This window comes from Tinamus guttatus, unplaced genomic scaffold (assembly GCF_059628265.1).
Source record: "Tinamus guttatus ecotype Peru unplaced genomic scaffold, ASM5962826v1 Tinamus_guttatus_pri_ptg000226l, whole genome shotgun sequence".
Classification (NCBI taxonomy): domain Eukaryota; kingdom Metazoa; phylum Chordata; class Aves; order Tinamiformes; family Tinamidae; genus Tinamus; species Tinamus guttatus.
Window position 1 is genome coordinate 65866 of NW_028288760.1, and position 26842 is coordinate 92707.

The following is a 26842-nucleotide window of genomic DNA, read 5'->3' on the forward strand; positions in this document are numbered from 1 at the left end:
CTCTGACTTAAAACTATTTCCTACTCACCCAGCCAGCCAGCTGAAGTCGATACAGACTCGGTTATTATTTCCCTTACTCCCTGCCCCTGGGAGTGGGGCACACTTGGAAGGAGCCTTGCACAGAAAAAGCCTCTTCAAGCACCTGAATACCACCCAAGCGACCAAATTATTTTGTTTCTTCAAAAGCAAACAGTGACTGTGACTCCTGGCACACACCAAACCACCAGCACTGGAATCAATGACTGTAATCCCTGCAATGGGACCCAAACAACCACGGGAGTGTCTTAATCCTGCATGTGTGACCTTTTCTGCCCTATCCCTGGCCTTTCTCATCCCTCATATCCCACTCATCTGCACTTGTCACCTAGTGACCTGTGGAACTTGCTGCTGTCAGAGCAAAGAGTCTCTTCACTAGTGAATTTGTTTTTAACCGGGGAAAAAAGAAACGGAGAAAAGATGAAGCTGAAAATGGAGGAAAGGAAGCAGAGGAAGACAGAATGAATTGGAAATTTTTGAATAGCAACTGAGGGATGGTGAACAAACCAAGGGAAGCTGCAGAGGACATGGAAAGGGAGGCCCTCGATCCTGTTAGCAGGCGACTCTGGATACTTGGCAGCCCGAGGGCCAGTGCTTACCTGTCGCCAGGCTCTAATGGCAATTTTCTGGGTGCTTCCCACAGTCACACACCCCAAGAGAGGACAGCAGGATAGAAAAAGGAAGCTCCTCCAGCACTCTAGAAGCCTGAGCAATCTCCCACTGAGGCCACTTTGCTTTCCCAGTTGAACTGGGTGGCAAAGCATGTGTATGCACACCAGAACCCTCCTGCAGAGGCACGGGGCTTTAAGAGCTGCTGTCACTTGCAGAAACACCTGAGCCACCACTTGGGCACCTCTTCCCCTTTGCAAAGGCAAGTGGTCAGACTCCCCAGGCACCTCCTGCAACAGTCATTTACCTGCACCTGAAAAGCCAGTGGTGATTCCAGTCTGCGGTGCCCATGCTACCTCCTAACTCGGGTGCTTTTCCACCAGCACGTGTCCCTGTCTGAAGCAGCAAGGCATGGCCGAGAGGAATGGCAGGCGTCTTCCCATGTGTCTCCTGCTGCTTTTCAACCCCAGCCCAAGCCCAGGTGCAGAACCAGGCTGCCAGGTCCTGATAGCAGAGTTATGTCAAGTTCCCCCCAGCGCTCTGCTGAAGCCCAGGGTGGGTCCCAGAGGGCACAAGCCACAGTCCTCCCTCTGATGGACAGTGGGAGCCCAGAGGTGGATGGACGTTTCGAACTTGCTTCTTCTCAGCCATGCGCTGCTCTTCCAGAACAGGATATGGACCGAGCCAACCAGAAACCAAGCCAAACACCACAGGAACATCTCCCTAGGAAACAGCCCGCGGCTGTAACCGCTGCTCCCTCCATCTTTTCTTCCGGCACGAACATAGAAGGCTTGCTCAGGATTAACCCCCGCTCCCCTCCTACAAACACAGAGGGGGCAAAATTTAAATTGCAGCTTCTAGCTTGGAAAACAAAGCCAGAAGCTAAACTTTATGCTCCAATAACAAAAAATAACCCTTGCTTTGGAAGGAAGCAGAAGTCATACAAGAGTAGAAGGGGGCAAGAGGATGTTTCCAGCATTCCCTTGGCTCTAAGGCTGCAGAAGAGCCAGGCCACAGCCCATGTCCCGCATCAATTCCCTTTCTGTTTGGCTTGTCGGCTGGATCGCCCTGGGCTGGTAGCGCTCAGGTCTAGGCATGCTGAGGAGGTGGTCAGAAACACCGAGTTTCACTGCAGGCAAGGCCCTGGCCAGGCCGCAGCGCTGTGCCGCAGCCAGCGAGCACGGGTCAGCTCCATGCTGCCTCTGGTTACCTTCTTGGTGCACTGTCTAACGGTATTGATTAACTCCGAAATGACCATGTCCACGCATTTCAGGCAAGGCTCTTTAATCTTCTTCACCTGCTTTTTCACAATGGTCTCAAAGGCCATGTCGGGTGTGAAGAGACCGGTTCTAAAGACCCAGGGTGGAAGGGCAAGACAAGGCAGGAAGGGGAGAGGGGCAAGGAGAATGTCACAGCATTATATAGGCATCTCAGAGTGGGCACCACCATCACTGAAATCCAGCTCACAGGGCCAGGTGTCACGGCCCTCACCCAAGCCCTGACTGAAGCCCTTGGAAAAGGGAGGCTGCTCAGCACCTCCTGGGATGGGGACACTGTGGGCAGAATCACCCCTCCCTGATGGATAGGCCGCCATTTCACCTCAGCCACCATTTTGCCTCTGGCGCCAGGACTGAGGGCAGCGAGGGGCACGTTCACCAAGCGGCCACCAGGACTTGCTCCCACCTGCACCATTGGGACCCTGGTGCCAGGCACTCCAGTGATCCCTCAGATCCGTAGCAGCTGAGGTGCTCAACACCAGGCGACTATCCTTGTTTTAATGGTGGTTAACACATGCCTACGTGTGTGAGGAAGCGGGCAAACAAAATTTAAACTAAATAATGTAGCGGTAGGGGTTGCATCCCTCCCTCTTTCCTTCTTACACCAAAATAACAGAAGCAGGAAAATAGCAGATCACCAAGGCAGCTTTACCTTTTGGGCTTCTGCAACTCTTGCAAGGAAACAGAAAGTAAAAACTGACTCGGACATATGTCTCTGCTTCCAAATTCAAGGCTGCTCGAGCTGCTGTAGGACCCTGGAGGGCAATCCTCCCCGGCTGACCTACCGTACCTCCGTGGTCTCCAGCTCCATGCGGAAGGTCTAGAGGTTTTTACAAGGCTACGCAGCCACTGGTCTGCCTAGCGTGTGATACGTGCCTTATACCATGGATGTTCTTGATGGCGTAGCTAATCTCCCGTCGCAGCTCCTTCTCGTCAAACTCCATCTGCACCAAGACAGAGTTTTATTCAGTATCAGTCTGTCCTTCCTATTTACACATACATACAGGATACACAACAGCATGAGTTGCAGAAAAGGGAGCCATGAGAACCACTGTCATGAGATAGATGAGATCTGGATCAAAAGTTGGATAGTGAATCAGCTATAATGCTTCTTTTGCCATGTGGACATCCTGGACAAATGTGAACAGGGAGGGGCCTGTATTTACAGGTGTCAAGCCCCAGCAGCTCCCATGGACAACACAATGTCTCCTTAGAGACAAAGGAATGGGATGGACTGCTAGATTGCTTTCTAAAAAGAGTGTTTTTTTTTTTTTTTTTTTAAGTGTGATTTAGCATAAGGTCTTTTCAGCTTCCTTAATGCCCTGCTTCTTCAATGGAGACCTTGGAAATGTATTGTCCAATGTAAGGCAGGCTCTGGTCCTTCACTAACAAGGTCTCATCTATTTAAATGTGAAAAGGAAACAACCACCACCAAGATCCACCAAGATCCAAACCACCACCAAGATCCAAAACAGAACAGAATTGAGACACACACATTCCACTCTAACTAACACTAAAGCAAGTTCCCCTATCACTTCTTCTTATCAGTGTAGTATCCTTTGTTGCCCAAGAAAACTATAATTCCACAAAGAGCCTCTTCAGCTATTATGACAGTTGAGAAGTTTCTATATCATCCCCATCTCAAGGTCACCGACAGAAAAAAAGAGATGTACCCCCATGTATATCCCACATCCTCCTTTCTCCTTCATTTATATGCATGAGGACAATTTCAGGCTCAGCCTGGAGCTAATGATCAAGGAGTACAGGTTCAGCACCACCTGCACTACATGCAGTTCAGTTTGGAAAACAGCCCTGACGCTCTGTATCTGCAAGGACGTGCAGACGTTGTTTTGCTATTCCCTGTGCAAAGGAAGGTACTTTGCACATTTAATTTAACATTTAGGGAATTTAAGTCAGACAAAGATTCTGATCTAATTAGGAGAAGAAAGTTCAAATTCTGCCACAAGGACAAGGGCTAAGGGAAAGGTCAGCACTGTAAAAATGTTCCAACAAAGGAACCAAGACAACAGGAAAACGAGGTGATACTAGAGAACAAAATTAGTAGTGGTCAGTTGAAGGGAAGAGGAGAAAGAAAAGTCAAACAGAAGAAAGGTTACAGACAATAGGCCAAGAGAAAAACTGGATCTCAGCCAGCTTTACCTTCACCAATTCAAAGGGAAAACGCTCATGGAAGATGCGGTTAATCCTAGCTCCTCCCGACAGCTCATAGGTGTCAATTTGGTCTCCAGAGCCTTCAATACGTTTCTCAAAGTCCACAGCAAACTGCTGGACCATCCTTAAAGCAAGCAAAGGATGAAGCAGAACACATGGCTAAGCAGTTTCTCCAGGTAGGGAGTTACAGTTGAGGCCACTTACTGAAGCAGAGCTTTGGTCTTGCGGGCAGGGTCATCGGGGCGGAAGTTCTTGTACTCCTCCACCTCCTTCTCAATGGAGAGAAGCTGGCTCTGGAGCTTGTTTCGCAGTCCTGGCAGCGTGTCACGGATGTGGTTGGTCAATTGCTGCACAGGAAGAAGGTTTAGCAGGATAATTCAGTTGTATATGGTTACTGGGAAGAGTTTGCTACCTCAGCAGAAAGATAAAAGTTCAATTGCTCTGCGTTCAGTTCCTTGGAGTGTTCCTAATAACAAGTCTACCCGAGGACAAGTATTATTAGCCATAAACTGGGTGAATCCTGTCTCCCCAACTTCTGCCTATTTTAACTCTCTATTCCTGACCTTCCTTTTACCCTTAAATCTGTCCCCTTAAAGCATAGTCCAAGCATCCCATTGTGGTCCTCTCAAACCCAGGATTAAGCTCTATTTACCAGCATCAGCCTCTGCCACTTACACCAGGGTAAAGCTATTGTGTCCACAGGTCAGCACATCATCCACAGCCATCTCTGCAGCTCCAGGGCAGCATAGTGGAGGGTAGTGGTTAAGCCCTTTGTCACCAGTAAAAGTGACAATCAAAGGTGGAAGGAGACATAGCTACTGATAAGGCTCTAAAAAGAGCACGGCTATGGAAGACTCCAAACTTCACCAAGAGGGCAGAAACAACAAGAAAAACGAGTGCTGCTCCTCCACTTAAGGGATTATTTCAAGGGAACAGAGGGAGAAGCAACAATAAGTTGCTATTGCATGAAATAGAAGCTAAAACAGCTTTAAGTGAAGAAAAAAAATGACTACTGCCAATGTAATTTTTTTCATATATAAAAAAAAGAAAAAATCAATCTTTGTAGCTTACCATTAGTCACAGAACCCACTAGAGGCTTAGAAGGGATTTGTTTTTCACAAACCAGAAAAATCTTGCATTCTATTAGTGCAAATTCAGAAGTCCATGAAATGACTATTAATTTTGCCCCAGTACCACTTAGAGGACAAAACAGTGCTTTGCTTTTAGCATGTAAGCTCAATTATTGACCTTAATGTATTTCACTATATCAGCGTTATCCCAAATCAGGCACACTTCATGAGACCTGGAATTCTTTTTTTATGATGCAGAGAAGGAAAAAGTAAATCAATTCTCACAAGGCTCACTGGCAAAACAGGGATTGAGAGAGCCTTCTTCCAGACAGCTAACTATTTGTCAGCTTGCTGACCAAAAAAAAAAAAATTGTAGGATTTTCAATAATTTTTCCATCTCAGAGAAGGCCTGATGTTCAGTCTAATGAGTTTTGTGACACAATAACTGGCAGTTTCAACAGCTAATAATACCTGGTTCAATACTTTCTGCAGGTAGGGGGTTCCCATGCGATCAGCCATGTGCCTGTAGGCTGGGTGGGAGAGAAAAAATTTTCTCTCCGCAGCCAGAGCAGCCTGAATGTCCTTCTTGCCATCAATGTCCTTCTGACTTCTGTTGACTACACCAATGTAACCTGGAAGAGCAGGGTGGTTAGAGATCAGATGGCTGCAAGGATGAGAACATAAAGGGGAGTCTGTGCTTGGGGAGAAAGTTAGATAGCTGGCAACATAGTAAAAGGGAGACTCCAATGGCAACTAATTATTAGAAAGCAATTAGAAGAGTTTAAAGCTAGAATTTACTATGAAAAATCCAGGTTTGATACTTAGTAGACAGCATAAGAAAATGACTATGTAACTGAGAATTATTTTGTTCTCCCAAAGCGAGGAAAAAGAATGTAAAGATTATTGAAGAATCCAGCTAGGCTTCTACTAGAACTCCATACCAAGATTCAAATACCTGAAGTGTTCCCATTACCAGTGCGACTTATCCTTTCCCCCAGCTTTTTTGACTTTGGTTGCAACAGGGATGACTTAACCACAACTTATAGTGGAAGCTCTAGGAACAAAGGAAGGGGATGAAGCCAGGGTTCTTTACCAGGAAGATGGAGACAGGATATCATGAGCCAAGCAAGAGAAACCGTACCTCTACGAAGAGGAAGCAATTTATTTTCTAATACATCTCGTGCATCAGTTCCTTCATCCATAAGATCCAGTTTAGTGATGACTCCAATAGTGCGTTGCCCTATTAAAAACCCACAAGTATACTTGATCAAGCAACAAATAACTCCTGAAAGTTCTTTAGCAGTGAGGCAATGTCATGCTAAAATATTATTATTTAGTAATTAGCAATGTTCTACTAAAGTAAGAGACAGATTTACCTTGAGGATCCACCTCCTTTGCAATCTTCAGAGCATCCGAGTTGGCCAAATCAGAGTTAGCTGGAGATACTGCCAGGATGAGGCAGTTCTCTTTGGTGACAAACTGCATGAGCATATCTCGGATCTGGAACTCAATGTCAGGGGGTTGGTCCCCCACTGGGACTTTTGTCATACCTGGTAGGTCCACCAAGGTCAGGTTCAGGACTAGGCACAGGAAACAAAAGAAAACACAAGTCAATGTTGAGGTATGATGGCTCAGGTCCAAAAAGAACACCTATAGCTGTAATGTCTCCAACACACCATAGGCATGACAGGGCATACATACAACTCAGAAACAGAGTTTTCCAGCTCCCTTGTGCTACTGTTTAGTAACAGCTAGTTCAGTCTGGAGACTAGAAGTGAAGCTCAGGAGGCAGAACATGGATATCAGAATTCCAGGGGATTGAGAGCGAGTCTAGAGCAAGGATTCTTCAGATCTGCTGACTTGCTGTGGGGCTCTGAAAGGTCAGTTCTCCACATGTCTATTCTCTTATCTCTAAAATGAGGTTAATAACATCTCACAAGGTTGTGAGGTAACGATAAAGGCAGCAGATACACAAGGGGCTCACTTTTTTTTTTTTTGCCAATGTTTGCACTAAATGAATATCAAGACTGTCCCAGCTGGTGAGCAGCACCATACCTGCAGCCTGAGTCCCATTGCACAATTTCCCAGGGCTACTACAATTTTCTCATCTCTTGTAATTCCTTTTAAATCACTTGTTTTCAGATTGATCAGGGAAACCCTGTGTCCTCAAAGTCCTTCCACATATGCTACACTGAAGGAAAAGATGTCTTAACACTTGCTACCTCAAGCAGAGGCCAGGAGAAGAGAGTTGGCTCCACTCATTAAAGACTGCTGCCTTAAGAAGCTCATTTAGGCCTTCTCCTGAAGGACCATAACATGCAGCACTGTAATTGTTTAATTGTCTTGTTCAGAAAACAACATGCACAAATCCTACCCGGCCAACTAACAGCGCAGCATCAAGCTGCTGCTTTACAAACAACACCCAAGCAGTTGTTCTCCTTTAAAAAGCTGTAAAATTTGGAATTAAGAGCAGAATTCTTCCACTATAGGGGAATGGCATACCATGTGGGCACTATTTGGAGAGAACTAAGCAAACAATATTGCTTACTTCCACACCAAAAAAAGAACAAAACAAATGCTCTTGAAGAAAGCTGCCCCTCTCCCTTTTCCATCAATATTTTTGATGCATTTCCTATATCCAGCAAAGCGATATCAAAAAGTGGGGGGAGACAGCAGCTCTTTACAGCGAAGGGCATGCTGACTGAACAGAACGGTCCTTTAGGGAGCAAATTATTTCTGAAGGAAGCTGTTTCAGGCAGAAGTCTTTTGCTGGCCATCAGATACTTCAACTGGAGAAAGTAAAAGACTAGAATATAGCGGATAAAATCCTTTCAGAAGCTTGGCAAAGGTTGGAAGTTTGGAACAGCATGGTCCAGACACAGAGATCAGGGTGAAAAAAGATCCGAACACTCCCCATTTATTTTTTTATTTGCATCTTTGCTTCAGGATGAAGCAACAACCTGCCTCACCTACCTCCTGTCTTCAGACGCTGCGCAAGGGCACCGTACTCACCGTGGGGAGAGTAGACGCGGAGATTGATGGGCACAGGAGAAATCCCTTTGTTGGAGCCAGTAACACGGTCCGTTTCAGCCTCGATCTCCAAACGGACCTCTTCAAAATCAGTGAATTTCTTTCCTTTGCAGTGTAGGAACTCACCATATTCTAATTAAATAGAAGCAAAGTGCCAGAAATAGCCATTGGAGACAACAGAGTCACATTCAATTTTTTAAATTAAAAGTGTAATATACTGGAGTAAAACCAAAACAATAAGAAGGTTGAAGATATAAGGTCTGGCAAAAGCCTCACCCAACAGAACCTGGCAGACGTGCAAAGAAGTAACTGCAATCATGCTACCTATGTGAGCTCATGAGCTTCCCAGTTGTGATCTTACCCAAGCAGAGGTGGCATCCTCACTTATCCTCATTCAATTAAGAATCTAGATCTTCCTCTATTAGAGCTAAGCAAGCTTAGCATTCACCTGCCTGCAGGGAAGACACAGCTGCAGCAGGAGTTACCTTGGCACCGTGGAGCTTGGACTAGCTGAGGATTCTCTAGTACTCTCATGCAATGAGAAAAGACCCACAGAGATAGTGTGCGAGTATGAGTGTGCCTGAGCAAGCAAAGAAATCTTCTGACAAGGCAGCTGCTTTTAGTACTTGAGTAGGCTAAACAATCCAAGAACCCCCTCTTTCAAGCCCCCCAAAAAACTATTTCAAATTGCCTCCCTATTTGAGACAAGAAGCCTGCTGTGAAAAGGCCAGTTTCACCTTGCAAGAGAGGCAGAGCACCCTGAACCCTTCAGGCACCAGCTTCTTGGATGAGACCTGCAATTTCTGTTTGAAAGGGAGGAATAATGAGAAAACCCCTGAAAGCAAGTAGCAAAAATTCAGTGAACAGCTCAAAAGATCAGCCACAGAGCTGTAGTAGAGTCTTTCCATCCCAAATCCCAGTGCTCTTACACTGGTTTTTCAGTGCTCTAAAATCATCTCAGGATGACACCTCATATTTCACAAGCTAATCAGCAGGGTCCTCCTAGCCTTTTCAGTCTTACCCACTCATAAAAGTCACAGCTGTAGAGATAAAGGGAAATCATGACAAGTGTACACATGAAACCCTGTAATAAATTCAAACAAATCAGCTGAAAAGCATTTTGCATCAGGAAAAACAGCTGCAGGTCATTTTTAGTGAGAGAAACTCATTTACTCTTCCACATCGAGCAGTACCACTGATCAAGTGACACATTTCTGGGCTAGGACAGCAACGCAGCTGGGGAGGCCGCTCACCTACCTGTGCTGGAGTTTACCAGCTGCAGGACCAGCGGGCGCCTGGTCACGATGCCAGATCCCCGTGGCAGAAAGTCCCTGCAATGAGATAAGTTTCAGATGAGTGAGAGGTGGTTTCATCCCCTTCCCATGGCTTTTCTGCCTTTATGAGCATCTGCATTTCTAAGTGTCCAGATTCCAGCAGGGCATCTCAGCCATGGGTGTGAGTTTAAGGCACTTAAGGAGGAAGAGGAGCTGTAGTTTCCGAGAAGCCCATACCCTGAGCACATCCCCTCTAGTATCATCTCTAACAGGCACAGTTCATCAGCTGCAGTTCCAGACCTTTTAATCCAGCTACTTGGAGAAATTCCAGCTATTATGAAGAAATTGATCTAGATTTCACCAGAAAGAAATGAGAAATTGAAAAAAACAGAGACTGAAAAATTGACGTGGCTCCTTTTGACAGGACACAACTACCCAAGCACCAACAGAATTACACCACGTAACTCCCCCTGCCTGTTGGGGGTGGAGAGGATCCTGCACCATCCCGCGTGCAAACAGCACAAATCCATCTGCAGCAGAAGAAAGAGCAGCCCAAGATTTGCCTCCACCCAGGCCTCCTTCTGGCTCCCTGCTCAAAACACGACGACTGCCAAGGCAAAAGCAGCAGCAGCTCCCTCCTAAATTTCACAACCCTGAAGTTTTCTGTGCGCCAGGTAAATTCCAAGGAAGGAAGCCTCTCTCTATCCCTTTTCCTAATGCTGAGTTAGCAGCCACAGCCCACAAACTCCCCTTTGCTTTATTTTCCCATTCCAAATGCTTCTTTTAGCAAAGCTAGGCACGCTAGGTGCATCTGCTGATGACCTTGCTAGTCTGTGGCCTGGTTTTCAAGTGCTCAGCTGTTCGTGTGGCTCCTCAAGAGCTATGGGGAATTTCTAAAAAAAAAAGATCATTTGCTTCCCTGCCTAGCAGGGGAAGCGTCGCTTGAAAAATCTGGTGCCTACAGCATGGATTTGATTTTCTTCTTTTAAATAAAGTCCTATCTACATTGCTTGGATTCTGAGACATTTCTCTCTTGGTAGCAGCAGCAGGGAATAATGTTGTTGTTTTCAGCTCTAGGGAGAGGGAAATCCAGGTCCCTTGGCTTTGGGGGCGATATATTTCTCTGTACCTTCCTTTCCTCTGCTATAAAAGTGATTTCCCATCTATGGGCTGTCAGAAAAACTGCTCCTCAAGTACACTTGGAGGGCAAGGGGGTACCCTACAATATCTCTCCACACCTCAAAAACATCTACTGGCAGTTACTCTAAGTCTGGAGTACTGTAACCTCTACTGCAAACCTACACCAGCTGAAATGAGACCCCTTCTCCTAATTTCAGGCTTTTCAAAGTACAAAGAGTTAACTGTGGTTTGTCTTTCATTTGTTTTTCAAATAGTATGGCTAGTTTTTTTTTCCCCATTCCTGCAGGACTAACCCAGGAATCTTTGAGGCATTGCATCATTCCAGCAGCTTTCTGCTGGCTCACCTCTATTCCTATAGATGCCTTTGGTCAATATCTGGAATATTGTCCTACTCCAGCAGCAGGTTTTAGCACAAGGAATCACAAATGCAGAGTTGCACTGAGTTACTTTGAATGAATTATACCTGAGCAAGAGGTATCCTGTTACTGCAGGCTCCTTTTTTAGCACAGAGACAACACTCAAGCCACCCAACTCCAACTTGCAGTATCGCATCCTACTTCACTGTAGGAAAAGCAGCCACTTGCATTTACATGAAGATCTCTCCAAGAATCAAGTTTCTTCTCATGTTGATCCATCTCTAGCTTTTCCTGCAGCTTTCCTGCTTTGGCCAAATTTTTGGCTTCTTTGCTGTGCTTGTCACAGCTACAAAAGACAAATTCAGGGAAAAGTGAATGGAAAAGCCCGTGTAGCGCCCAGATTCTGGTATTATAGAAAACCTATCCAATTCCCCATGTAAAGTGAGTATTTTAACTCATAATTAATTTAGTATTTTGCCTTTTGAGGGGGTTCATTATATAATCACATGATGGTTGTCTAACTTCAACAAACTTGACATAATGATATTACTAAAGAAGTATTTCCTCAGTTCCTTATGATGTACAATTACACACTTCCTCGTCTTGGGACTCCAGGGCTTGCCTATACGGAGACGTTTACCAGCAGAATCACACTGCTACAGCTACACTCATGTTGAAATACGCCAGTGGGCGGAAGCGCGCTGGGAATTACGCTGGCAGAACCTCAGAAATAAAACTAAACTATCACTATTCTTCTGCACAGGGAGGCTGAAGGTTTGTTATCCAAATCCATAGCTAGTCACCTAAAGCAGCAGTTTTAGTGACATTTTAATTCCAAGGGAAAATATGTGCAATTTGATCCCCATTAACAAGAAATTAATGAGCATTCTTCTTCACAAGCTACTGAGAGGTGCATGCAGTGCAACCTGCACATTTTTTCTACATGTGATTATCAAAGTTATAGGAGTAAAATCAACAAGAGCTTTATAAAACTGATCCACTATCTCCCCAGTGCATCCATATTATTTCCTGTTCTTTCATTCATCTTTCTTCTCTATAGCCTGTTGGATAGACTCTGTCTTCCTCCTCCTGCTCAGGTTAAGCCCTTCAAACGACAGACACTAAAAAGTAAAGATTAATAAACTCTGCAACAAGCCGTCCAGGTGCCAGGGATGCAGCGTAAAGGATCCTGGTTCTGCCCTCATCGAGTGGGCAAAAGAAATTGCAAATAAGCTGCAATGACAGAGCCCTCGTGGCATGGGCAACACGCACAGCCCAGGTTTTAAGCCCACTAAGCTGCCAGGAATTAAAAGAGGTACATGAATACATAGCAGGTTGCCCAGGAAAAGGAGCACAAAGTGATGAAATTAAATCAGAAACAGGGAATCAACACAATTCCATTCCAGATGAGTCAGAGATGAGAGCAAAGGGTTAGATAAACACCCCCCAGAAGACTGGGGAACTGGAGCAGCAGACGCAGAACGTGTCCTCGTACATAATGTGCTGTAAGGCTCCAGCACTGGAACGCCGAGAGCAGCAGGGAATCCACCTGCACAACAAGGCAGACTCTAGCGCAACAAAAATCATCACATCCCTCCCTAGCAAGGGCAGGGCCTGAAGTAGGCTACCCTGCTAGGTGAAGAGCACCAGCCTCCTGTTTTTCCTCATCCACTTTGCACCAGGAGAGCTGAAAATTGCCTTTATTGCTGTCTTGTTTAGGCTGTGCAGAAGTGGCAAGACAGCCTTCGATTTTGAAGCTTTTAAGCAGAAATTCACCATATGCCACTTTTTCCAGCAAGAGCATAAAGAAGATAAGGTTACAGCAAGATAGAGAAACTATATTTATGCAATAGAGATATTTACCTTGTTTATATTTTTGGTTTAGCTATCAACTCAAAAATCCTCATCAGAATATTGAGGTATCAGTTCCAGTAATGCCACTCCAAGCATTTTATCAGAGCTGGAAAAAGTCTCAGATCACCTGTATCCTCTAAACTGCCAGCCAGGCCAAGATGCTCTTGTTCATATTCCATGTTCTTCAAGATCTCTAACTGCTATCACAGAGAGGATACCAGCTAAGTAAAATCTTGGTCTGAAGAGGGACAGCTCTGCTCTTCTAACATAAGGACAACAGATCTCAGCGGGTCTCAAGTGGAAAAGTTTCAGGCAGAGAAATGACCTGAAAAACCTCCTTTGTTATTGCACTGTTCACTTCGGAAGCGCTTACACATGTTCTGAACTAGCGTTGCAGCTACCCCAGGCCAAGCCCAATCACGTGATGCCTTCCAGCCTTATTTCTATTTTCGTATGCATAGCTGCATTAAAGTACAGATTTGGGCTGGAAGCTTGTGCTAGTAATGCAATAACCAAACGACATTTGAGGGACAGAAAACAGATCCAGCCGTTACTGCAGAGAAAGGCCCAAATAACATCCAACCATGTCAAGATGTTAAAACCCACCAAGACGAGCCTGATGCCATGCAACAATACATTTATAATGACATTGTATCGAGGGAAGGATGTCCTACAGGTTTCTTAAAAAAAAAAGTAAGCACCCTATACTAACACCCTCCATGTATGATGTGCCTTGGCATCCTACAGAACAAAGAGGTAGCTTTAATGACAGAGCAAGCAGAGGTTTGCTCTGTAAACAGACTTCACACCTCATTAATTGACCTGTATGGCACACAGATTAGAAGTTAAGGGTCACCTATACCAAAGATGTTTCCTTTTGACCAGCTGTAAAACAAGGGATGCACTGAATGCTACAAGCAGTTTGTCCTAATATTGTGCAGAGAGGAAAGGCAAATTTTATTAAAAGCAGACAAAAAAAGCAGGAAATACACCCACAGAAGCAGCCTTCAACTTCCTGAAGAGATGTGCATTGGAAGTGTCATAAAGTTGCATGTGTTTATTCACTGCTACTACATGGAGGAAAACAAAACTGTCTCCACTGAAAGGAGAAATTTGCCTGAGCTGGTTTCCTATAGTAGGATATTTGTTCCTAAAGAACATGTACAGCTTGCGAGGCAAAATATATATACACACACACACACAGAGGTTTACTCATTTGGTCAAAGAAATAATCGCAATCTGATATGTCCTCATTAGACAAGAGATAATTAGACCTTCAGAGGAGGAACTAATCTTCCAGCATCACAGTGATCATTAAGATGATCATCATGGGTATATTGTGCCCTGTTCACCTGTTTTGTCAGGATTAACAGTCTCAAACCTGATCAACACAAAAGCAATACAGGATTGCATGAGCAAGTGCCCCCCCTCCTGCTCTGCTAGATATAACCAATTTGGCATCCTCGCCGTTCCGTATTTGCCTTTGTGAATCTTGGAGTGAATACACTAAAATAAAAGTAAAGTCACAATTAAAAAGGCAAATCAGCAGCTTCTGAAGACATAAGAAGAGATCCAACAGAGTGAACGCTATCATATAATCGTTATAATATCTATTTGATTTCTTATTAACTATCTGCAGACAAATATGGTATTAACATATGCCATTAATCCCCAAGTGGCCTATATTAGTCTTGGGATACTGAGATTCATACAGTACCTAGATCTCTCTTTCCCCACACAGTCATTGCTCCTTTTTAAACCTAGTATTTATTTTTTGTATTCTGGTGAAGCACAGACAGCAACAGAATCAGAACTTCATTGCACAAAGCACTCTGCCAATACAGGGCAACAAAGACAGTTCCTGCTCCTACACTTTGCCGTCTAGTTACACAGTTCAGACCTGCTCCTGCTTTTAAGGTCAAAACTACCTTTGTTTCATCTGTCAAGCCTTGTAGTTGATCATTCATCATTCACACAGAACAGCAAGTTCTCCATTTTAACTCATTGTGCAGTGCTATGCATTGCAAGAATCTCAGGACAATCTAGTGAAAAAACCAGCATCTTTAACCTAAGACTTCCTTGACAACTTTACTGGATGACAACCCTCACATCTTCTCAATATAAGCATTTTATAAACAGTTTACACAACTAAATTGCACTCATCTCACAGCACAACTGTTTTCAAACACACTCTTACTCCAGCATGTCTCTAAAATGGATCTTTAACGCACAAGGAGATACCTGTTCCTCAGACATCAGCCACAGAGTATGTGTAAGGCACAAAATGTTTAAATATGAATGTTATTGACCGCTAAAAATAAGTACCTCAGAAATGGTAGGTTTTCCATTTCTTAAAGACTAACTCAAGCCTGGTTCTCCTTAACAGACATTTTTGGCCCTACCAGAAGGTACAAAAATGCAGAACAGACAGCTCCCTTGAGAGCATTTACCTGATCTCTGATCCTTCCAATGGCCTGCAAGGAAGTATACTTACTGCATAAGTAACTTGCACATGGCACAAGACTAAGAGCACATTTGCTTTTTCTGTCTACTGCCTAACGGGCTAGTGTGATCTGCATCAGAGACTTGCACTTTTCTCTCCTTTCCTGTTGATTGTGATGCCCATGGGGGCTTTTATCTCCCCTAAAGATAAGGGCTACTCAAAGACCAACATGAGCAGCAAGAATTTTAAAAATGGGTACCTTAAGAACAAAAGCACTCAACCTGCGTTAATCTTTTTCCTCTACCCTTAGCTTTCATCTTCTTTTCATGCTGCCTCATGTGAGGCATCATCCGTCCTACAGAATCACAGAGCCACACAGTAAGTCTCATTCCTACGTAGCCACCTCTAGATTCAGAAAAGTTTAAGTCAAGGGCTATGTATTATTTGTGTGTAGATCTCTAGACCACAGTGAGTTTAGCCTTGACCCATGGTAATGAAAGAGCAACCTCATAACCATTTAGTATAAGTTTCTTGGAGTGTAACATGGTACTGGTCACACAATGGATACAGTAGATCTTTATTTCTACATGCAAGTACTGCATATCATACTGGCAATGTTATTGTATACAATGATTCATTATTTAAGAAGACAATTGTGAAAAATAAAGACAGGCAATAGTTCATGAGTATAATATACACATGTTAGTAGAAACAAAAACAGAAAGGAGACCTCCCACTGCCTTGTACCTTGAGCTGCCATTTAGAGGGCTGCAAAGCAACTTAACAGTATTGTGCTGGCTTGAGCACTTAAAAGGAGCTGTGCTGAGCAACTCTGGCACCCAAACAGCATTTAGGTGGTGGAGACTTCCCCAATACACTTAAATAGCCAAGTAAGGTCAAGGAGACGTCTTGAGCTGGCCCTTCATCAGATGAGTTCCCAGAGACCATCAGAGCCAGTGCTAGTTTAAGCTAGACCCAACCACAGCATAGATAGAATTTACACACAAGAGTCAGGAGGTGTGTGCGCACAGTGAACTTGATAGAAACTCATTAAATTTACAACTTCTTCTGTTTCCCCATCTGCACTGAGTCCTTTTATTCTTTTGCAGTTGATACCAGAACAGGTCCCTGTAAACAAGAAGGACATTTTGAGATGCCTCTATTAAGATTTTCTGCACAGATTGAGGCATGGTGGTCCTCAAACACGAAAAACACAGTATCAGCTGTTAGCACACTGCTAGCTGTTATTCACCGTACAAAAAAATAAATGGAGAAGCAGAACCTGTTGTTATCAACCACACACACGTTCTGTTTGAGAACTGCCCTTATGATATTCCCTGCAAGAATCATCTTTCCCAGTTTTGCTGTTGTTCCTTTTTTTACAACTGAGCAGGATGTGTGCTATCTTGCAACGCTGTTATCTTTTTCCCATGCTATGCTCTCACTTTATTCAAAAATGAAGAAAAATAACATGTTGAGAGTTACACATGAAGTAGTCACATGAACAAGTTGCATCTACTGCAAAAGTCAACAAGTAAAAAACCCACACCCCCTTCTTGGCATGGGACACAGCTAAATCGCTTGGACACTGATTTAGATCCACGGAGACAACACGACCAAACCCATTCTTCTGTCTTCCTTGGGTGAACACATTCTTCATAAAGCACAAAAAATGTCAATCAAAAGTGAGTGCCCCACTCACAGCATATTTGTTGAGGTGAGGGCAGGCTGAAGGGGCTCAGAAGGGGCTCAGACAACATCGGCCCAGCGCTCTCAGGTCACCAATATTTTAGTTACAGTGGCTGGGTTCACACTGCAGAGCCTTTATAAGTGATACTACTAAAGTGAGAGGAAATTGCATAGCAATTTTTGCATGAATATTTGTTTAAAGGAGCTTTTCTCTCCCTGGCCAACCCCTCCTATCAAATGTCTTCCAGAGTGCACTAAATTTTGCTCCTCTGGCTTATCTCTGACTGCACACACTAGCTCCCAAGAGTCATTACAGTCATTTCCTCTCTCATTCACTCTTTTTACATCTCCTCTTTGTAACTTACACAGCCCCTTTCCTGCATGTGTCTCTGCAGGTCTCTGGAACCAGGGAGATAAGATAAAGAGTTGTTTTTACTATTTGTTTACTTGGACTTGAATCCTTACGGCTGATTTCTGTTTCACACTCCACTAGCTTCCAGGTAAGTCAAAAATCTGGGCAGGAACTGCACAAATTGTGCCAAGTCACAGTGGCACCAGGGACTAGGCACAAGTTAAGCTGATGCAGAATTACAAAGCTCCATGCCCATATTGCCCTCACACGAAGAGGATACTCAAGAAAGTCAGAAGCATTTTTATAACTTAGGATATTCTGCTTTCTTCTGATGGTCTGCACCAGAGTGAAGTGACAGGGCTCAGAGTTTGCCCCAGGGTTTCTGTGTCTGGATGCTTAAAGGGAGTTCAGGGAAGCCAGTATTAGCTTAGTTTTATGCTAGTTCACATTACAGCAGGATGTGGATCAACTTTTCAAGGTGTACCGTGTATTTTTAGATGACCCAAAAGAAAGGAGAGACGTTGCCATTCTGACGCACCCCTGCACTGAGCTCAAACCCAAGAGTTTCTGCACTCTATCAGCTCGCTGGCTGTGCTGCAAAACCCAAGAACTTATCATACAGAACCACACTCATCCTCCACTCCATCTACACAAGGTGCAATGAGGTCCCCATGCCCAGTGCAGAGGGGCACGAGCAGAGCAAGCAGAATTTCTCCCCTTTGGAGAAGGTGACATAGCTCCTGTACCATATTTGTAGGAGGGAGAAAAACAGAATAGTGCCTGGAGCTGCTCTTTCTTACCTTCTTGCTAGCCGTAGTCAGGGAAAAAAAAAAAAAAAAAAAGTGAAACAATTAAAAGAAAAAGGAAATTCACAGGTAATTGCAACAAAAACATGCTATTATGGCAGCTCAGGGACTTGCTAATGGCCTTAGAAAAGACACACAACTTTGGTGGTGAAAAATACAAAACAGCATAGAAAAAAAAAATGCAGTGATCACAAGAGAGCAAACCCCTTAGAGTCTTGGGGAAAATAAATAAATAAAAACAACAACAAAACAAACAAAAACAAACACACGCACACAACTACTACTAAAATGGTTTCTGGGCTCTCCTCTGATAAGGGGGTCTAGGCTCAGAGGCACTGCCCACCGCCCTGCACCAAAGAAGAGAACACAAACTCTACCACTTTGCCATGGTCTTCTTTCCTCCTAGCTAGGAACCTAAAATGTTCCCTTTCAGAATGCGCGCTGTGACCCAGATGGACAAGTGCCTGCAGGAGATGAGAAAGTCTGTCGCACACAGAGATCCAGGCCAGCCCCTTCCGAAGGGTCAGCACGGGAATCGCATACAAGGGCACAGAGCTACACCGAGTGACTCAGTATTACAAGTCGGTACAGACATAAAATTTTTAGCAAGTATCATTTCTAGTGTTCGAACCTGAAGAACGTTTGTAGTCTTGCTTTGATGCCTTCTCTGGTATTGTGAGATTAGCTTTCGTTTTAACAAAAAGGCTTTAAGATCGTCACCTAGTCATGGGATATCAGGTGCTTTCTGAAAAAAGTACACCGGGTATCACAAGATACGCATTCATCTCGGCAGCAGGCAAAACTTGGAGCCCATCTGAGAGATCTCAGCTGCCCCCCGTCGCTGCAGACACCACAGACAGCTCCGAGCTCTCGCCTAGAAGGCCACGAGCCAAAGGGCGAGCAGAGATCACTACCACAGGCATCATCTTTGAAGCCCAAGGGAGGATACACAGGCACAGCTGCCTGTAAGGGCTGTCCACCCTCCTTTCTGGCTATTAGCAACCAAGGTTAATTATTTACTTCCCAGGCCATGACCCTGGGAATCCTGGCATATAATCATGGTGCCTCCATGCTCTTCCTGCTGAGGAAACCTGCAACAGAACCAGATTGGATCCCCGCACTCCTCAACTGGTGATCGCCGAGGAGATGGATAATCCCTTCCTGGGCTGCTGCTCTAGGACCGCGGTGCAGCGACCAATCCAATCCCAAAGGCAGCGCCAGGCCCAGGGGCGAGTCCCCCTCCTCCTACCCTACAAGATGGTGAGATCTACTTGTTTCCATAGAAACAAATCAGTTCTATGTCCACACGTCCCCTGCAGCCCTCACTGCCATGTATCAGCCTCGAGCTGCTAAGCCTAAGAGATTTAAGCAAGCGTCTACAGGGTTAAGCCAAGGGATCGCAGCAGAAACGGGAGGAATTCCAGGCACGTTAAACCCACTGTCTCACCTGAGATGCCACTTATTTCAGTGGATTCCTGCTGCAAAAGAATTACCCAGGAACATCCTTTCCCTCCTTCATTTTGAGGACAGACCTCCCCTGCAAATGGGTTAGTGCTGGATACACAAGGACATAAAACACAGATGGGAGAGGCATACAGGGCACTCCAGCACCTCAAATGCTCTTGTGCGACAAATTCCTCTTTGTATTTTTGCAGATAGCAACTGTAAAGGGATTTTCTTGTTTGAAGCTCTGCATTTTACTGAGGAGGATTATTTAGAGAGTGGTACAGCCTACAGTGCGGTGCCTGGTCTCAAAAAGTCACTGCCCATTATAGCAAATGCCGCATTGACTCTAGGCTGCAGTGCTGGCGAAGGCAGGAGTCTTGAGACTAGAAAATGCAGCACTGCTGCTGTGCAGCTTCCTCCGGGAGCTCTTCAGGAATAGAAAGTGAAGTCCTGATCTGCCTTGGGATATTCAAGGTAAAGGAAAACAGAGCACTGATGCTACACGACAATATCAAAAACTCAAGGGAATAAACAACCCAGCATACTCTGAATGGATGTACAGCAAGGATTACACATTTGTGGAATATTCAACTTCAATTTTGAGGCTGGCAATTCTGGAGGTGAAAAAAAGGCTAATTTCACTTTCGGGGATCAGCATCTTCAACTTCATACAAAAAACAAAACACACACACAAAAACAAACACTCCCAAATAGCATCAGACCTGGGTAGTAACAGTAGGATTCAAGGGAATAGTAATTATAGTAGTACCCGGGTCCAGAGGCCTCAAGAACCTCAATACTCAAATTGCTGGAAATGCCCCAGAAGCTGCAAGGTCCTCTTAGTTGCCAGGTTGATCTTTCACCACGACAGCACAGGAGCATATTTTCCTTCTACTCTCACTGAAAAACAGACCCCCTAGCAAAAACCACTATGCACACAGTTCATCCTACTATGTACCTTAGCCTGCAAGGCTTTATGTCCAGGATCTGCAGCTTCCAGACAGCAGTGTCCAAGAAGACAATATTAGGCATTAGCAGCACCCTCAAACATCAGATTAAGCCCATCCTGATGGCAGTAGTGAAGAGATCCAGCACTGAGCTGCCATAGCTCTGCAGAAAAACTGCTCTGCTTTGGCAAACAAACCTACTGACAAATCTTGGCTTTATCATAACAGAAGAAAGTTGCAGCCCTGCAAACCATGACCTGCACAGCATCTGCATCTTCATGGGGGAGCAAACAAAAGGACAAGATGTACAGTGAAACTACACACTAGGATTAATGGGTGCTCAAACTGCTGAGCAACAGCTGACCTTGCTATTCCCCACCACCAACGTCCTAATTTGTCCCAACTCTCTGCAGTCATCCTGCAGCCTAGTCTAGGCTCAAAGCTGCCCTGCAATGGAGCCTCTCCTGCGTCAAGGGGTATCAATAGATGGTGTTAAATGACTAATGTTCAATGCATTCATTGCATCAAAACTCAGCTCCTAGAACGCTGCAATCTCTGGCCTCTAATGAGTGGAAGCTTGTCTCCTGAAGCCTCTAAGAACCTGGATAAAGAGGGGATTTTATCCTCCTTTTTTGCCATTCTCTCCTTTAGAGAGGGAATTCTGTTAAATGGCAGCTTCTAAGATACGAGAGACTCATGGTACCTTAGATTTCTCATCAGAACTCTACTTCCTTGGGAGTCCTGCTTGTATTTGCTGCAGGACCTAGAAGGAGAACGAGCAGAGCTTGAGGCACCTTCCATCACAGCAGTGTGACGCTTCCTCCACTCCCAGACAGCAGTGGGTGCTAGGAGGGCAGATCGGGTCCCCTAAAAGCCTTTCCAGGGGCTACACAGAACTAAAAGGGTCTGCTGGAAAAGGCAGAATCACTGAGCCCACTAATATGAACCTCGAGGGAAACAATAGGAAAGAGGCAGAGATCAAGTCATGATCACACGTTTATCTTGCATCAGAGGTAAGAGGTGGAACCTACTGTTAGACTGATTCCCTATAAACAATCCAGGCAGGAAGGACAGTTCTGCAGAGGATGGAGATCATGCAGTGCTTGGGACCCTGCTGAAGCTGTCTGAGGTGCATGGCTGTCCTGCAGAGGGCATTTAAGATGCTGATGGGTATCTCTGTTCTGCCTAGAGAAGCATGCAGGAACAGCGCCAAGCTCCTTGCCATACACTGCGCCTCTGCAGTTTCACATACAATTAGGATCACCCTGCCTGGAAACAGTGCAGAGACAGTGCTTCTCAAGCCCTTGAAGAAAAATAAACCAGCAGACTGTGCTAAGAGAACCAGTTCAGAGAAAGTCAGAGGCTTTAAACCATATTTAAAATAAAACAAAAAAACACCACACGATATTTTTCAAGCTACACAGAAATTAAAGTTGGATCAGCAGTCCCAGGAGAGAAGGCATTCTAGCTCCCTGGCTAGCCCCACCTAAGAGCATGCATCTGCCAGAGTCTATAACCTTTCTGATGAACCAGTGGATAGCCTTCCTCAGGCTCTAGGGAATATTTCTATTTCTCTGGTCAACTTGGAGCAGGGGCCACAGGAAATGACAAAGAAAAGTGAGTAGATACATAAATACACACCACAAGATTTCTAAAGAGATCCAAATATTCACGGGTAACGTTTTAGGTAGGAGCATTAAGACCAGCACTGTATGATCACAGGCACTCTCAATCCATACGGAGACTGTGGTGTCGTGACCTGGATGAACAGGCCAGTGTTCTGGTCTTCCCTTCCTTTCCCTGCTAAACACAGGAAAGGCATTTGATTTCCTTCCCCTGATATTCCCCCACTCCAAACCAATACACTGATTTCTAATAACATTGGATTTCAAATGGGGCACCTGGACAGACAAAAGCAAAGTTGTTCAAATAGATTCCAAAAAACTAAGTGCTAAGGCAGTGCCTTTTTTATTTTTGGAGAGGGGCAGGTCTTAAACCTTCTTTAAACAGTCCATAAGATTCATACAGAGAACAGACCTTCTCCAACATGAGTTTGGAGCACCAGGTAGTTGCAGGTCTGGCAAAACAAATGCCCCACATGTGAACAGTGGGGCATAACAGAGCACTCACTAGAACAGAAGCACCAGATCAAAAAGCAGCATAGCCCAAAAGGAGAGAAATCTTGCTGGGATCTCTTCCTAGAGCTGCGCTGAGTTAGAAGAGGTGACTTGAGTTTCAGCACTGGAGCTGCATCAGCTCTGCAGCATGACACGTCTTGCACCAACCCCTGAAGGTTGCTCTGCACTTTGGTGCATTCCAATCCCCTCCAGCGATAGATAACCCCAGTGCGACACATCTCCTCCTCAAAGTCACCACCACCATGCCAGGCAATTCCCAGCTATTCATAGAGGAGCTTCTATTAAAAGTAAAAGCACAATCAGCTTAAGAAATAGCCAGAGATTACCCGAGATCACAGCAGCCCGAAAGAGAGGAAACCCAACATGTGTATTAGAATCAAAGGGTCCCATCCTGCCTCACGGCAGTGCGAGCTGCTCAGAATAAGCCTCCAGCAAGTTAGTGCAGCTGAACGTCAGCACAAAATAAACACCCATATAAAATAATATATTTATATAGACACCATTAGAGCTTTATTTTCTACAGGCTCAATCCTGAACAGGGCATCAGGCACACTCCACTCCTGACTGGAAACTGTTCTTGAAACAGCACTCAAGTGGCAAAGGGACAGTTATTTTCAATATAAGTCCCTGTTCATAGAGGTTTATAATTACCTGTGCAAGGAATCACTCTCTGAGCTGAAATGCAGGCTGTTTATTTGTTGCCAGAGCTCTGAGCCAGATTCTAAAAAATTTACTGTCTTTACACAGGCAAAAGAGGCAGGAAAGCAAAGGGAACTGAACAAAGACTCCAAGATTTTGCCCTTAGGACACTCTCTTCCTTCTGCTTAGAAATTCAGCACAGCCTTTCCCCTGTCCTCATCCCCTGCCTCAAAAAAGAGTTTTCCTAGTGCTCTCCTGGGTAGATTAGCTCTGCTGTACAAACGCTTGCAGATGTTGAGAACCAACTACTCTGCATCCCTGTAGATTTCTGCCTGTTGATACTTTCAGAAAGTTTGTTAATGTAGCTGAGAAACGGCTCCATGATACAGCTGCACTTTATGCTCAACTTTTACATAGTGTTTGAGCAACACTGCCTGGCTCCTCAGCCAAAATCCACAGCAGTATCAGATTAATATCCGCTACTCTTCTCTCGGGCAGCCCATATCCTCCAGACCCTCTTACATCAAGATCCAGTTTCCCTGCAACAAAATGTCTGTCCCGGCACAGCAAGACAGGAGCCCAGCAATTCACATGCTGGTTCGGGCAGCATTAACTCCTCACCCCTCACAGCAGCTACAACAGCCCAACCTAAAGCCCGAAGAAACAGGAAAGGGAGTGTTAAAGGGGACTGCCGAGGCAAGAGATTATTAAAACAGTATTTTTGCCCTAGAGACCCAAGCTCAATTCCTGTTTCAGTCACAAGCGAGGAATGGGGTTTATCCCAAACTTCATTCAGTGCAACTTATGGTTCAGCACAACTCTAGAAGTATTTTAACAGGGCTTATAGTTTTGGGTCAAGTCCCAGTTTTTAGGAAGGGAAGGGTTCATGATACAGTTTTGTGATTCTTTACATTTGTCTGCTGGAGCACTTGGAAAAAAAAAGTCTATTTGAAACAAAAAAGGCACGAGCCATCCATGTTAGAAATGGATCTTTTCAACACAAAAGCTACGCTGCTCTTCTGCTGGTCTCATACTGTGCCCAGGGCTCCAGGAAAAGCCACACAAGTCACAAGACTTGCACAAAAGTGGCAGAAGTGGAAAATTCTCTTCCAGTCAGCACGAAGGCAGTTGGAAGCCTTGCATAACGTCTGCTTCCAGCACTTGCAAGAACATCTCACGCTCAGCTGCAAGGGACTGAAACACCATCCCACCTCCAATCGGTTACGGCTGGGTCTGACAGAGCTTAAGAACATCCAACATAACCAAGAGCAACCGGAGGCATCATTGGATTTCAGACTTGGGGTTCATTCTTCCTCTGCCATGAAGGAAAGAAAAGCAATGTTTGTCACGGTCAGCTTACAAGCTGTAATAAGGCTGCGCAGGAAACAACATCAGCAAGGAACTTGGTTCTGTTCTCTCATGTATATAGGGGAGCTTAAGACTGTTATGAGTGACTTTACATTAGACTGCTATGAATTACAATATTCACCCATGGGATTTGAAAAAATGAGAAGCTGGACACAAGTGCAAAGTACCAACAGGTCTCCCTGAATAACTGTTTAAATATTTACCACTAAACTGTGCTCTCATGCCACTCGGTGCCCTGCCTGCCCCTCACTAAGCAATGAAGGGTTGTCTCAGTCCCCTTCTCATGGTCACACTAATATTTATAGCCGTTAGTTCTGAGCGAGGCATCCAATAGTAATCACTAAATTTCATCAAGTCACCTATAAATAAGCATGATGCATGCTTTAGAAGTGCCATAGATAGAATAAATAAAGAGCATTTTGAGCTTCCAGTATGAGCCCTGCTTGTGTAGCCCAGTGTTTGAAGTCCCTGCAGGCCGAGCTCCGGGTTCCTTCCCTCAAGGGCCAGCACTGCTCATCTCCACCTCGGGACCAGCCAGCCCACCAGTTTTGATCCAGGTCACCATCTGGCGAACGTCAGGAAAGGAAGTAGAGGCCGTATGGCAACAGGTATTGAAAGACAAACTTAAAAATTATGCTTAAAATATAAATACTTCCAATGCATTCCTTGCAGCCTTTAACTTCCCAATGATTTCCAAGAGAACTGCAAGCGCGCAGAGCCAGCATGTGGTCCCCATCAGCAGCGAGGGCTGCATCATCCCTGATCCCTCTGCAGAGGAGACCTAAGTGACTGGCAACACCTGATACCAGGAGGTGAATGAGTCTTCACAAAGGGCTGAAGCTCCATCACACCATGGCAGGAGAAGGCAGCTCTTCCAAGCACTCCAGCAGACACACCAGTGCATCCTATCTACAGAGTTCGAATGTTATGTTAACAGTTTTTTCTCTACTTCACAATTAACCTTTTCCAGCACTTTTTCAAGTGCCAATTAATTCTACCAGTCTACATGACCTGGTATTTTGTCAAATCTATGAAAGGGAGGCTGATACCCTCTCCCTTCTACAGATGGGGGAAAAGGTGCAAAGGAATTAGTCACTGAAGAACTTTGTTTCAGAGCTGAGAACACGACTCAGTCTTAAGGCTACGCAGACCCACGAGGCCGTTATCACACAGATGGCCTTCCTTTAACCTGAGCCTCCACACTCAGCCGGGAAGCACAAAATCAGGCCCAAGATCAGGAAAAAACAAAGTTCAAGTGCATTTAGAAGCTCTCCTAGCAGGGGGCTATTGCCCTCCCATGCATGACTGGATTTCTATTTGCACAGATTTTTTTAGCTCTCCTCCCATCTAGCTTGGCTCTGACTCATACGCTTATAGATTTTTGAGTCCAAGAAGGAAATTATTACACTCGGAGATTCTTCCTCTTTTTTAAGTCGCTTTTTCAGGAAGAAGGCTTACTGGGCATATTGGCAGTACATTTCCTTTCACAGAAACCACCTCAAAAACAACTTTTTGCACTAAGCATTTAGTCAAAGCACCATATTCTTTTAGGGGACAGCCTAGTCACCCCCCTTTCAGCACTCCCTCAAATTTTGCCACTTAAATGCACTGCTTAAAAACAGAAATCTGAGCAATGGCTCACACGGGTGGAGCACACATGGGTTTGGCTCCTAACAAACATCTAGATCAGGAGCGGGGTTTGCTTCCTGCTGAAAAATAACATTTTCAGGAGCTGCCTCAGATACGAGGCACCTCAAACAGACTCCCACACCTTCTATTTAAGGCTAGTGGAGCTCTGCCTACTGGGAGCTTCTGGAGACGTTAGGTTCAAGGACTTTGCTCGCATCCCCAGCTAGCTATTAAACTAGGACTTCCAAAAACAATCAGTAGCCTCAAAAATAAAATTTTAAAAGTTTGCTTTTTTCTATCTCCATGCCATTGTAAACTGACTGAGCAGTGTTATAAGCATTTAGCCTTTCTCCCCCCACCTCCCTAAATGACAGGAACGGATAGCTATTTTAGCATAAGGAAACAATTCTCTGTTCCCCCCTGGTTTTGCAGATCTTATAAAACACATACACACTACTTACTACCTCAACGTACCGCAAGGATTAATATTCACGATGTTTCAAGATCCCCAGCATGTGGATTATTATGGTAACAAGGAAAAATCCATAGCAGCAAATAAGCTCTCTT

General features: G+C 44.8%; 1 protein-coding gene across 7 annotated transcripts in view; it reads right to left on the bottom strand.

Annotated features, from left to right (window-relative positions):
• DNM1 (dynamin 1) overlaps positions 1-26842 on the bottom strand; it is a 65964-nt gene that overhangs the window by 33268 nt on the left and 5854 nt on the right. For 5 of the 7 annotated variants that reach the window (XM_088525191.1, XM_088525193.1, XM_088525190.1 and 2 more), the window contains exons 2-10: positions 9452-9525; positions 8177-8326; positions 6541-6744; positions 6306-6404; positions 5636-5796; positions 4299-4441; positions 4083-4218; positions 2799-2866; positions 1856-1994 (exon numbers count right to left, since the gene is read on the bottom strand). In XM_088525191.1, coding sequence (XP_088381317.1) covers positions 1856-1994; positions 2799-2866; positions 4083-4218; positions 4299-4441; positions 5636-5796; positions 6306-6404; positions 6541-6744; positions 8177-8326; positions 9452-9525 — 1174 coding nt within the window. The remainder of the gene's footprint in view (positions 1-1855; positions 1995-2798; positions 2867-4082; positions 4219-4298; positions 4442-5635; positions 5797-6305; positions 6405-6540; positions 6745-8176; positions 8327-9451; positions 9526-26842) is intronic. The other 2 variants (XM_088525192.1, XM_088525189.1) reach the window with 1 other exon arrangement.